The sequence below is a fragment of the Abramis brama genome (assembly GCF_963993115.1).
Source record: "Abramis brama genome assembly, chromosome: 7".
NCBI classification, from domain to species: domain Eukaryota; kingdom Metazoa; phylum Chordata; class Actinopteri; order Cypriniformes; family Leuciscidae; genus Abramis; species Abramis brama.
In genome coordinates, this window is record NC_139969.1 from 19,044,577 (window position 1) to 19,059,228 (window position 14,652).

Below are 14,652 nucleotides of genomic sequence, written 5' to 3' on the forward strand. Positions count from 1 at the left end.
GTTTATTTACGTGAAACAATCACCTTTTTTTGAAGAAGAAGAACTAATAAATGGATTTGCTAGTTTTCTAGAGTCATATCTGCCAATAGGCTAGGCTACTTTTTTATATCTGTGAAATAATCAGTATTCCTTTAGGTTGGATATTTTTCAGGATTTTTTCTGTTTTTGTATAAGCGTTCAAAAACTTGAATGAATCGTATAAAGAAATTTAGCCGATTATATAAAGCCATAATTGTCAACTTGGAAATTGCACGTAGCCTAAACCTGTTCTGACGCTCTGTTTGGCGTTCAAACGGGAGCATAGATGTGCAATTCCACACGTGACCGCGAGATGTCGCTGTGGGACGCGTCGTCATCACTGCAGCAAGGTGCTTGTATGGGGATGGTCCAGCAGGGAAGAGGAGGAGGAGAGAGAGAGAGAGAGAGAGAGAGAGAGAGAGAGAGAGAGAGAGAGAGAGAGAGAGAGCAGGCGCTGCTGCTGCTGTGTCTGTGGCTAACGTACCCACCGCAGTTTTCCGGTCTCCTTCTATCCACACGATTTTCCTTGGATACCTAGCGGATGCTATCCTTTCCTCGGCACACCAGCATCTCTTCTGCTTTCCATGCCATCCGTTTGGAATGATTTCCGTGTGTCGCTCGCTGTGAATTGTCGGCATTAATCGGGGAGGGGAAGCGAGAAGAGCGTTGTTCCTCTGGATATTACACGGTAAGCGCAATGTCATTCCAGTTGCATTTCCAGTTGTCACATTCCCCACCTACAACCACGATATCTGCCAAGAAAAAGCTCGAAACAGTTGCGAAACCCTCGGTACGCGTATTAACAGCGCATGTTATGTGTGTTTATTTGCTTGTGGATGTCGCCGAGTTTGTGTTTAGCGTTATTTTATCGCATTTAATGCTCGTATTCACAGCGCTATGAGCGCAGGCTGGGAACTGAAAATGGAATCCATTAGAGCATCATTCTCCATCCAAGACGGATGGGGAGGGGGGCGAGAGCACACAAAACCTATTACTTCCCTATTGACCTAAATTTCAATGATGTATTTATAAGATTACACTAGTCCACGGATATGACCGCTGCTTCTTTGTGTAGTTTTACAGCATGTTCTCTCAAATCGTTATAAAAACCCAACTGTCAGTGCCTTTTGCTTGTGAAGAACCGTTTTCATTTGTGTCCATTCATTTTGAATTTCCTGATTTACCAGCTCGTGTAGCCTCGTTTTTTCTAGCATTACTGCTGAAAATTTGCATTTTTGACCGGCTAATATTGGCAAATCTTTTATAAAACATTGTTTAAATAGATTTTGAGTATGAAAGATGAATAAAGCCTATTAGTTTAGGTGTGCTGATGTGCTGGTGTGCTAGACTGGCCGCCTTTCTCTGCACTTGCTAAGGTGAGGCCGTCTTGGAAGAGAATAAACAATAATTCAGATCATAGTAGCTTTTAGGCCCTCATGTGTTTATTTATTGAATTTTGAATAATGTGCTATCTTTTCCCACACATGGCACATTGTATGTTATCAGTTGGTTGTTGGTGCTCAATATGCAAGCAGTTGTTAATGGATAGAGTTATGACATTGATGGATTTTATTCTTGATTTATTCTTGGTTTGTCAAATTCACTATACGAACCTGGCTGCTGTGGTTGCAAGAACTTTACTGTAAAAATACTGGGATGTTTCACACTGGGAATTCTGCAGAATTCTGGGAATCCCCAGGTTTACTGTAACTTTTTATTTGCAGCTATTTTTTCTTTCTTTTTTGCAGCAACAATAAGTACTAGTGGCAAAGTGTAGTTGCAAGGGTTTGATTTACTGATGCCATAATTCACACAAGTACTTTTCTGAGATATATAATGCAAGAGAGAGAGAGAGAGAAATGGAGAGATATTGAAAGAGAGAATATTGATTGTTCAAGGGATCGGACATTCTCAGGTTGATCATAAATTATACATTGCACATGGAATTTTTTTTTTCTGTGCAGAAAGGTTTCAGCACCCTGGCCCTGGTATTCACCATTTTAATGTACTGATGCATAAGAGTGTGCTCTCAGGGAGCAACAGTGCATGACTGTGAAATATTGTATGCATACTAGTATTAACCTGCTTGCTATATGGCTGCATATGATCTAGAATGCAGGAGCTGTGTATGCATTTTGTAACAGATCACGTACTCTTGAAGACCTCGCTGAGGTATCTCACAGGAGGAACAGACGGGCAGCTGAAAGCAAGAAAATTAGTGCAATATACATTCAAAACATATAACATTATAATGTTTGCAGTTATATGTTTGGTTCAAATGTTCTATACAGATACGAGAAAATGACATGACTTGATTATGACCTGACTTTGCCCATCAATTGCCCTGCAATTTCAGGATAATGGACAGGTAATCTATAGCTTAAACTTGGTGCGAAGACATCAAAATGTGCAAAAGCAAAGTGCTGGTATTAATGATTAATTATTAAAATGGTGCACTTTCAGCACATTGAGTGCAGTGGTGCTTATAATAGGCAATTTAACAACAATTTGTTATCTTTTGTCATTATCTCAAAACCATCAGTTTTAGGTTTTTAGCATTTTTCTGTTCTATTTGATCGTTGTTCACCTATAGAGGTAGTTTTTATATGCCTCATTTCATATTCATATACTCTATGATCTAACAGGTTTACTGCAGTTTCTTTAGATTTATTTTGAAGTTGCAGTAACCTTTACAGTTTTTGTATTCTTGTTTTCTTTGCCACAAATGTTGTTATAAATGCTAACATTTTTAAACCTTTTTTGAGGAAACAGTGTTTATCAACCTTATTTTTTAAACCGTTTTGTCATAGGGGAACGGAGGAAGACTATATCATGCTCATTAAGCATTCAGTGTTCTGCTCAGGTGAAAGTAATAGACCTATTGATAAATATCAGACTTGACTCCAGCCACTTGGTATGGACTGACTCAGTCTCCTCTTCTGATAATGACCCCAGAGATAAAGCTGTTGATGACACAGACGCTTGCCATTGTTGTCATCTGAGCCGACACTCACTGGCTGATATGTAGTTATATAGCTGTCATACAGGAGGATATGAGAGTGCAGAGTCATACATTTATTTTATATTAAATTTTTTCCCTAAGAAGATCTCCAGAATAGTGACTTGAAATTTGATGAATTTTTGATGACTCGTTTTGAGGCTTGAGGTGTACACTTAATTAGCTAGATATGCCAATATTATAGAAGTTAAACTCAAAGGATGTGCAAGAGAGCAGATTAGTTAAGAGTTTGTGAGTACAGATGATGTGTACATGCATATTATTAGCTTATTTGCCTGTCATTTTTGAAGATTAATATCTCACTGTAAAAAAAATGAACTTAAAAAAGTAAGTTACCTCGTTGCCTTAACATTTTGAGTTCATTGAAGTTAAAAATTTAAGTTAATAGAATTAGGGAAATTGGTAAGATAGAAACTCAAAATATTATGTTATCTGAACCACATTAATTTTCTAAGTTGATTTGACAAAAGATAAAAAGTTGTAATAACAAATCATGAAAATATTTTTTTACAGTGATAAATCCGCTTTAGAGGGCCACTGTAAAATAGGGCAGTCAATATCACGGGAGTTTATGAGATTTAGCAGAAATTTCTTACTACTAAATACTGTATTCAGAATTTTACTGTGAAATCATTGCAGACTAGCACATTTTCCTTCATAACACAACAAATGTATTACTACTGTATTGGGAATCACACTGTGATCATTTACAGTATTTGTAATTCAGTCTTTGAAATTCTTGATTGTTAAACAAACTCTACTATTTTTACGTCTTGTATTACACCACGGCATCTTGCGTCTTGGTTATTTAGTGAAAATAACCTCAGATGATTCACTATTGAAATAATATTAATATAACATTGCCCGTCTTGTGGCTAGGCCTATTGTTTTGTACATTGTAATAGACTATTTTTTTCTCTAGTGGAAGCTTTAAGATAATATACAGGTAAGATTATAATTTCCACTCAAATCATTATTTCATGCCCACAAATTTATTCAGTTTGTAGTCATGTTTTTGTTTATTTTGCAATTATGACCATACAGAATCCTTTACTGTAGGTATGATTTTGAAATCGCATAGCCCCCCCTTTTTAAATTCCTGTGTGCATTAAGTTGTCTTACTGTTATTGTGGGGCCTCATTTCCCAGCATTGCCTTCCTCACAGATCAAGTGCTTAAGTGAGCGATCTTTACCCAACTTCATTTAGCCAGTGCACCATAAAAACATCTTCTTATATGCACAGTGCCAATGCACCGGGGAGCTGCCTTGCTTATGTTCCCACTGTCAATGCTCCAGAAAAGACTTGATAGGAGGGCAGAAAAACATTCTTACCTGACTGCCTGGATTATGCAGACCTGGAGTGAGGAGAGACAAGCTGTGCTCACTGAGCATTTGCACTTATGATTAAGGAATCCACTGACACATGAAATATGAAATATGAGAGACAGCAGGGCCCTGGGTACCTATTTTTAGATTTGCCAACCAAAATAAATTCAAAAGGAAGGTTAGTGTTGTTTTTGCAGATGTCATTATTGTTTTGTTTTAAGGATAGTTTAAAGTTCCCATTCCCAACCTAAACCGGAGTAGTTTGCTTTTTACTTTTTAACTGGAATCATTTGAGATATCTTGGATTTGCTAAATAAGAATTGTGAGATTATTTATGCAATGTCAATTTATCTGAATGATCGTTTAGTATATATTTTTAGAGGTCAGTGGTATAAGATAACTTGACAGTCAACTAGCCATTGTGTTATGAACTAACTTTTGCAAAAAGTGTTCTTTATGCGATATGCCATTATACTATGGTATATTATTATTATTAGATGGAATACTTCATGCTTTTGCATAGTGACCATTCAACTGGACAACTGACCACTGGCAACCTTTATTGTTACAATAAAATAAAATAAAAATTAAATAATATAATTTAAACTTCAATTCAATTATTCATTTATTTGTTAGGCATCCATGTACAGCCAACCATCCATTATGCACAGAATACTAGGCAACTGGCCATTAAAGTATTGAAAAATATTAAGCGGAGTTACACCTGGTGTGCATTATTTTTCAATAATTCATGAGACAATTTTGATGCTTATACCATGGTTACCACACCTCAAGACATTGTTCAGATGTTTTAGAGAGAGACCTTTCCATAGTGAATGATAATAATTTAGTTAAACATGGAAATTGTTTGCCTTTGTTATTGATGTATTTTGTCAAATAACAAATTAGCCTGTTATTTGTTTTGCAAAAATCCACCGCTCCCGGTTCTTCTGGTCCAATCAGCGCAGGGCTGTGTGATATCTGACTGTCAATCACAGTTCGTGCACACGCCACAGATCCGCCCTCCCCTCTCGCGCACATTACAATATCACAAGCACACGCCTGAAGTTCGCAGGTGTGTTGGATTGTACGAAGTGTGATGGCGGAGAGAAAATCTACTAACAAGCTTCCAATTCCTCGGTTAACCAGAGCTAGGGGGTCCAAAACAGCCAAGGAAAAGAAAATGATGCTTCGATGCTGAAGAGATGGGCACGTTCACAGAAAAACTCGATGGGAGGGTGCTCGGTGGTAGTGGGGGAGGGGCATGAGAGTTGTAAACATTTCAAAAGTCCCCTCAATCTGCCAGACTTGCCGACTGCAGCTTTAAAAATACTTAATATTACTTCTTATCCACAAATATTTTGTATTTGATCTTATAACCTTATTTTTTTCAGAATGCATAATTAAGATGTTGTAGTTGTCACAGACCTGTGACGACAAGCTTTATCACTGGTTAGAATGAAAATATTTGGTTTTTGATTTTGACATCTCCAAGTAAGATGATTGAACATTTTTGTATTAGTGAGAGGTTTGAGTCCTGCTATTGTTTGACCAGTAGGGGTCCTCTTAGCCATCATTCAGCAGCCAATTATAGAGGGTCCCAGCATGTCGGTGAAAATAATCTGAAACAAATGCAGAATGTGGTCTTAAATTAGCTTTTCATAAACAAACACAGCAAATAGGCTGAAATGACACAGTGAACATTTGCAAGTTCAGGTCTCCATTAGATTCATTTTCTTCATCCTTAAGGAATAACACACTGCTTTGTCTTGGAGACCTCGGTGGGTGTATTACATTTCCACTGTTACCACTTGTACATAGATAACACTAGTAAGCACAGCTTTCAGCAATGCCAACTCTCTCCAGCAGCAAAGTCATTAATCCCATACTAGGTCAGGGCTCTTACTGAGCCAACCGCTTCCACCCAGAGCTACACAGGCATGGCAGCAATGTCCTCGTGCCACGCTTGAAAAATCCATGCCTTATACTGATATCCCATGATGCATTTTCCAGGCAGGCGTACAGCAGAATTACAAATATATGTCAGTTCCCTGGCATGTCACAAATCATCAAGTAGTTTCCTTCATGGAAGTTGAAGGTTGCAGACATATTTGAAAAGTTAATCATACAGTGACATGTAAACAAACATTTTTTATCAGTGAGTTAGAAAAGAGCTAAACAGAGAGCTTTTTTCTCTTTTTTTCCAACTAGAGACTGAAAAAGTCAGTAAACGGACACCAAAGGGATAATTGTTTCAATTATAGTTCTTAATGCACACAGGCTTTACCTTTAATATGCTGGGGAAAGAGTGGAAGAGGTGGCCATTGAAAAAAAATGAAATGCACCCAAACATCATCACCAGAGACTATAGAGGAGAAAAAGCCCTAATAAGCAGTGGGGCCTGTTTGATCACAGCAAGTCTCACATAATTACTCTTTATCATCGATGTCACGCTCAGCTGTCCTTTGAGAACATGATCTGAGGAGCATTTTAATTGCCTCACATTTGCGCTGCTTCTCAATGTATCGTTGACATTTTAGGCAAGGAGACATGTCTTGGAAAAACTATACAATTCTCCACCAAGACTTTCCGATAGTTAATTAGCTCTAGAATGTGCAGTGATATAGTGATGATGGCATAACCAAGTTTTTGTAGTGGTCACTCTTATTTAAATTTAAATGAATGCGTATCATACATGTATCATACACTTCTAGTCCACTAAAAATGTTTACAGCAAAAACACGGTTAATTAAATATACCTATTGCAATATAAAAGACACATTATCTCCAGTCTCATTTCGGTGCTTTGTGCAGGAGAGCATAACGTCATCTCCCAGTGTGCCAGCCTCACAGAAAAAGAGATTAGTTTCCTTTAAGACCTTATTGAACATTTTAATCTTGCAGTGTGCTCAGAATTTTATTGCTGTTTCATTCCCAACCTTGTCAGTCGTGTGTCGAGACAATAAATAAACAAATATGTCTGCAGTCAGAATACAAAGGACTGATTAATGTCTGTGTGATTAATGAAGCTGTAAAATATTTGTTTTCCCATCCTCCAGCATATAAGTTATATAACTAAAATACTTTGTAATAATTCAAATTTTATTTGAATGATTTCGCATGAGATTTCACATAAATATTTATCCTCCAAATGCTAGTTCTTAATGAACCGCCCTTGTTTTCTTTGTCTCATTAATTCCAGCAACTAATCAAGCCTGATTTTACACTGCAAATACTACTGGGTGTGCAAAAGCGTGTGAATGTGTAAAACTGTAAACACAATATGTGCCGTTTGTTTGTGTATTTTGATACTTTAGTATCCTGCGGGATCACATGACTTAATTGTGTACCTGGGATCACAACCGTGATGTCTGCCAATAGCAACATCAGCCGAACGAACACCATCATGTCCTGAGGGTTTAGGTAGATCCTTTTTTTCTGGAACATCTGGCGTTTCACCTGGTGATCAGATCTTGGGAGAGTAAGTCTTCTGAATCTTGCGGAAAAACAAAACGGGGAACGTCCGAGGGGAGTAAACCGTTGTCAAAAGCATATGGACAGAGTCTTACTGGGATGTAATGGGGATGAAAATGCAAAGGCAGGGCAGATGTCTTGAATGAGATGTTTAATGCAGGAAAAAAATTATATTATTTAAAGTTTGATCAGATGTTTGGACTGAGGTTTCTGCAGTTATGATTTTTGGTTCATTTCTGCTGGTTTCTGTTTTTGTAGATACTGTTGCTATGAGTTGTATATAAACCCAAAGGACGGAAGATGCAGCAATTCCATTGGGTGCAATCGCGAGACTCTTACATCATCATATATGAACCTACACATGCAGCAAACACAAACTCATGCTGAAAGATAGATATGGAGCACAGCGTAGACACTATTTTATGTTCATGCAGATCCAGTCAAAAATAGCCTAGTTTTTTGCCATCCAAAACCACCTTGAATCATCAGTGCAAAGCATCTTGAGAAGAATTAGTTGCCGTGTGCAGCATCACTGAAATGATCCACTGTAAGCCTCACGGTTGCCTTCTTGGAGAGAGACTGTCATAATGGATTGATATCTCTATGGAAACGGGAGCCTGTTAGCAGGCACAAGCATGATGTCATAGACAAATTAGGCATTCAGACATGAGCCCCAATAGAGAGATCCTCCTTTGTTGTAGGGCTTTCAGCGATTCTTGGCTGACATTAATTATGAACATTTCACAAATTTGATCAATTTATATCAATTTCCCCTTTTTGGCTATTTGATATCTGCAGCCAATTCAGTGGAAAGGCTTAAAATGTCTACATTCACTCAGTGGTTTCAGACAGAAGTCATTGTGGAAGCACATTCAAGTACGTTAATCCAAAAATGTAGCTTTTGTCACTTTAAATGAAAAAGTGCCACTGAGGAAGTGAAATGGGATATAACCGCTTGTTGGGAACAATGGCTCTGGCTCTTCCACTGTTCAATTTGTTTAGTGTTTGACAATGAAATTGAGGTTGTGTTACGGGACTCTCCCGTATGCTGTCTCGAGCCTTATCTGATAGGTCAGGGGCCGTTGTGAAAGGTGTTTTAGTAAAATTACAGAAAACATTCACTGAGCAGCGCAGGCCTGTTTCTAAGGTAACTGTGGCCTTGGAGTGATTGTAGCAATCATGTGACTTAATACAATTAGACTCTTTTACCTGTTTCTCAGTAATGCCTTTTTCTTTTTCTTTCTTTTTCCATTAAACACACAGGGTGTGTTCAGCCAGTTAGCTTCTGTATGGTCTATTCAGTATGTTAAGAGTTTTGCCATTTCCTTTTAACGTGTAATATGCTTGTGAGTCAGAAATCAGAGTACTTATTATATAGTAAATGTTCATTTGGATTAATGCATCCTATAACTCCCCTAGCTGATGTATTGTGCTTCCAAGGCACAGCCCGTTCTTAGTGCTCCATCCAGTTTCAGCATGTTTCAGTCTTTACATGTTTTTTTATGAGAAATTCTCCACATATAATAACATCGCTGAATAAAATTTTAATTTTCAATATTCCGATAAAAACACCACTTCAAAGAAAGACAACAATGTGCTTGATTTTAATGATATATGATATGTACACAAGTTGATTATGATCAAAATTACATGAATATTGCATCATTATTTTGTATAATGGCAGCATAAAAAAGAGATGGACACTATTTCATTTTAATGTTGACAGGGCAAGCCAGTGGTGAAATAGTGTTTACTTGGAATGTTGAACATTCAGATTTCATTCAGTGATTATTATATGCAGAGAATTTCTTATAGTAAAACATGTAAAGACTCCCTGGAACGGCAATACATTTTTATACACTGTTGTTCAAAAGTTGGTTGGCAAGATTTTTTAATGTTTTATAAAAAAAAAGTCTCTGCTCAGCTCACTTAGGAACATTTATTTGATCAAATGATACTGTGAAAACAGTAATATTGTGAAATGACACCCATTGCAGAAAATTGCAAATGTGAAATTACAGCCATTACTCCTGTCAATTTTTTTTAATAACATTTTTTCTTTACAAAAACAAGCAAACAAAAATGATTAGGTTTTTCATTAGTGATTATAGCTGGATTTGGCTGTAATGTGACTTTTTGACAGTTATGAAATCATAAACCAAAATGAATATGTAATATTCAGCCCATTATAAGTAATGCTTTCTTTCTGGAAGTGCATGAAGAGGTTACCAGAGCATGGACAGCACCTTTTTCTGCCCGAAACCGTTCTGGTGCCTCTTCCTCCCTCACTACCCTCGACGGCGGAGCAGCTAAGAGGTTCGCTAGATTCTATAGCCTCCGTGTAGAGCCAGTATCTTCCCGTATACTCGCCCCCAGTGGCCAGTAGCGCGAAGGACCCGTTCTTAGTGTCGGCTTGCAACGCCCCATGGGCCGGATACGTACATCTGTTTGCTCCAGTAGTGTTCCCCAGAAATGGCTAACCCTGTGAGTTCCTCCGTCACCCCTGCGGCAGTCAGATGTTGCGGAGCGTCTGACGCCAGGCCTACACTCGTATGCATTGTGGAACCTGTGATAGTCTGGGTGTCCATATATAGCGGTCCCTGTGGCGACCCCATATGTGTATTCCACCACGATCAGCTCCTCTGCGGACGAGCCCGTGTCTTAACCTCGACAGAGCCCGCTCTGTCGTCTCTGCTGGTGTTCTTTCCCCCCTATAACTAGGCTGGAACCACCCCAGAGACTGACATATGTTGTACTACCCTGCTTGGCTAGTCCATATGTGTAACCATCACAGTGCCTCCCTCCGGGGTAGGATGTGGCTTCCGCAGCGTTCCCTTCCCCAAGGGCACGCTTTCCCAGCGTTATCCGTTATCCGGAACAGCAGTGACTGACCTTCTCTGCTGAGATCTCCTACTTTCTGCCCAACACTGCGGTCAGGCCAGGAGGCTCAAGCGGAGCGCTGGAAGGGCCAGCAGCCGTGGCGTTTTGGTAGATATCCCCATTTGTCAATCTTTACTTGCGTAGTAGTGACTGACGAAGGGGAAAGTCTCGGTTACATATGGTAACCCTCGTTCCCCGAGGAGGGAACGGAGACGTAAGTCCCCTCCCCACAGTTGCTGGGCTTCCGCTGTACGACCGAGTCACAGGTCCGGCTCCTCAGCGGAAAAACAAGGATGTGACGCACTGTGCAATTATCACATGCCAATGTGCATTGGCTCGTTTAGTTTCACTCAAAGTAGATTCTGCCTCAACTGTTTACATTTACTTAAGACATAAATTACTGTGTTTATTAGGATACTCGCATAGACAGGCATTTTGACACGTCAGTATATCGTACAAGCCCAATTAGATGGCAAAAAGAACTCAGTTCAGTACTCAAGCGCTGTATGAGCAGCGGCTTCATGTGCGAGCGTCTCTCAGACATGCAAATGAAATGAAAAGTTCTCATGATAGAGATGATAGTCCAAAATCTCTACCAGTCAACAAATCTCTACCGGTTAATTGCGTCTACCGGTATATCACCCACCCCTACTTTTCCCATTTCGCCATGTATCTCACCAGCGACTAGCATTTGTTTTCACAGATCTTACTGTTCTGCCAGTACGATCTGTGTTGTATATTCTCTCTTTCACACAGAACAGATGTGTTCATAGTTGTACCTGATGTTGTGTAAAAAGGCTCTGTGTTCTGGTGCTCATAGGTACACATTCGCACGTGAGCAGCCATTTTCTCTCTGTTCCTGCTGTGTGAAGACCGTTCTCTGGGGAAGCAAACATTTGGGTGGTTGATTTTGAGAGGGGAGGCAACTGCCAAGGAGGAAGCTGAGGATGAAGAGAGTGATCTGATCTGAGAGAGCCAGAGCGTTATAGTGGGATTTCATTACTCAAAATCTTTTTTAAAAACCCACTAATTCACTTGGTGAAGTACAGACATTTTCCTTTGAAACAGGATTTTTTTATGGGCTTGTCCCTCTTTTAAAAAAGCTACTAGTCTTTAGTTGCATCACTGTTGCTACAGTAGGTTGTATTAGTGGTGGGGCTTACTCATTTTAGAGAGCATCTGAATGGGAAAATATGTGCAGGTTGGGTCAAATATTTCTGGTTGTTCAAAGTTTGGGATCAGTATTTTTTTCTTTTTTGAAAGAAATTGATACCTTTATTTAGCTAGGAGACATTGGATTGATCAAAAGCGACAGTAAAGACATACAACAATTTTTTTCAAATAAATGTTGTTTATTTGAAGTTTCTATTCAAAGAGTCCTGAAAAAGATGAATCATAATTTCCACAAAAATAGAAAACTGTTTCATTGTTTCACAACATTGCTAATAGTAAGAAATGTTTTTTTTTAGCACCAAATCAGCATATAAGAATGATTTCTGAAGGATCGTGTGACACTGAAGACTAGAATAACGGCTGCTAAAATCACAGGAATAAATTACATTTTAAAATATATTTATAGAAAACAGTTTTATTATGGAGTACATTAGTGTATAGATGACATCAAAGCTAACACACATGAACTAAAAGCCACAAAACTGAAAAATTAGTTTTTGAGGCTTTTCTGAAGCTTATGTATACAAATCAAAGCATGTCAGCGACAAGCTGAGAAATTGTGTTTTGAATCACAAACCTCGAGAGATAAGGAGACAAAAGTAGGTCAAAGAAGAGAGAGAGACTGAAAGAAACAGAGACTGTTAATTAAATATGTCTAACAATTATTACATCACGACAAACAATCAAAGTGTAGATAAAGCACTTTGATTAGTATTATGACAGCTGAAAAGTGCTGAACCACAACTTTTAATGTAATTTTAACTGACAATCTGTCTTTGTAAAGGATCTGTTTACTGAATCTGGATCTGAACTGATTGCTCTAGTACACTGAAGCATGACAAAAGCCTTGCAGAGTTTGTCTTGAATAACTATGGATGCTATTGTTTTGGTTCACAGAAGTAATGCCAGTACCAGACCAGCCCTTTGACACAGAAAACTCCAGCATGTTGAGCCCGGTACTGAACGCCTCCAACGGAGATGGATCAGAGACTGAGACCACCTCTGCCATCTTGGCCTCTGTTAAAGAACAGGTGGGTACTTCATGCCAAACTACTGTAAATTTCTTTATTCTTACAGTTTGTCTCTAATAGAAGGTTATGTTTCCCCTCACACTCATAGTCTGAAGCTATATTGAAACATTCATTTTCCAACAGTTTAATTAGAAACTCTCTGAATCTTTATATACCGTAAACAGTAATTACACAGAGCCATACCAGCCCTCAGATGAACTGCATATGCCATCTGGGTTAAGGAGCCGCAAGGTTTGATGGGTTTTCGCGTGAGTCATTTCCATCATCTCGTGCTACCGGTTTCATTTAGCGCCTTGTGTCTAAATTCACAGATACAAATGGTTTTTGATGGTCACCACACTGCAAATGTGCCGTTGCGCCTCAGTATCACATGGTTTTGCGGACGAGTGGGAGTAGTGGATGTAGGTTTTTGTGCTGTGTGGTGTAAGAAATTTGAAATATTTGACACGGCATGATGCAATCAGGTCTTCATGCTATGCTAGTTACAACACCGCAGCTTATCTTTAATAAGACTGGTCACCTGCTTGTCAGCAGATGGACAGCTTCACAGACGTTGGCACAACCTTATGATAAACTGGCTTGATCTCTCAGGAATAATGACAGGTGATTGTAATTGCTTATGCCCTCCTGTCATAAAAAAATTCTGTCGTTTATGAAATGATTTATAGGATTATTGCATGTCAGAACTGAGTGTGCAATAATGTATAGTATTTCTCACTTTCACTTTGCATATATATATATATATATGTCTATCTTGGCTGGAGGCCATTTTTGAGTCAAGACTATGTGTAGATAAAAATGGATTGTGACAAGCCCTTCGATTTCTGCTAGCGTTTAGCTCACACTCCTGCTTTTAACTATGGGGCAGAAAAAAAGCGACATGCTCTCAGGGTTGGAAATCTACACGGGGAGTGTTAAAGTAGGCCACAGCCATAGGCTGCTGTGGGCCAGTCTAATAGCTCTCCTATCAGAGCGAGAAAAACTGTCTGCCATCGTTTTTTGATGCTTTTCACTAGAGGGTACTAGTGGACAGGGTCCATGACTCTATGTCGCATGCAGTGTTTCTCTCTGAGAGAAAATTAAAAAATAGGGCTGCACGTAAGTGCACGATATATCAAAATATCACAAATGTACATTTCACGTTATGGCTTGCCATATCTGAATGATTTTAATAGGCTACTTCAAAAAGTAAAAGTTTTAGGTCAACGCATATAGCAGAGAATAGACTGAACATGCAACTGTTACTTACGTGTGACTTGCTTGCCTTTAAAAAGATTTATTAAGTATTCATGTAAACACAGTTGGTTATGTTTTAAGTGAACGTAAACAGTTGGGAAAGAAATTGGATTCGGAAAAATGGGATCCGCGCATTAGGTCTTAAAGTGACAGCAGCCTAATACAGTAAACCTGCTGCTGCTGTCTGTCAAACAACAAAAGATAAAGAGAAAATCACTCACTGCTCTTGACTGAATAACTCTTGTAGCTTTATTATGAATCAATACATATTTAATTCATGTGAAGACTATCTAGTGTTTTAGTTTTACATTTGATTATTGAGTTTCTGTATTGTTTCTTACTTGAATGCTACTGTTAATTAGATCTAATGTAGGCCTACCTGAAAAACTTAAAGCACTGTTAATTTCATTCGTATCTTTGTTTTGTTATATTTGCCCAATTGTTTGTAATTTGCCTCTTTGTTCTTATTTTTGATAACAAAGATAAATTAAAATA

At 38.6% G+C, this 14,652-nt stretch overlaps 1 protein-coding gene across 2 annotated transcripts in view; it reads left to right on the top strand.

The window, feature by feature from the left end:
- The first annotated feature begins 567 nt into the window (after nt 1-567).
- ctnnd2b (catenin (cadherin-associated protein), delta 2b) overlaps nt 568-14,652 on the top strand; it is a 74,543-nt gene continuing 60,458 nt past the window's right edge. For both annotated transcript variants that reach the window (XM_084120919.1, XM_084120920.1), the window contains exons 1-2: nt 568-706; nt 12,788-12,921. In XM_084120919.1, the coding sequence (XP_083977045.1) occupies nt 12,793-12,921 (129 nt within the window). In that variant the 5' untranslated portion in view covers nt 568-706; nt 12,788-12,792. The remainder of the gene's footprint in view (nt 707-12,787; nt 12,922-14,652) is intronic.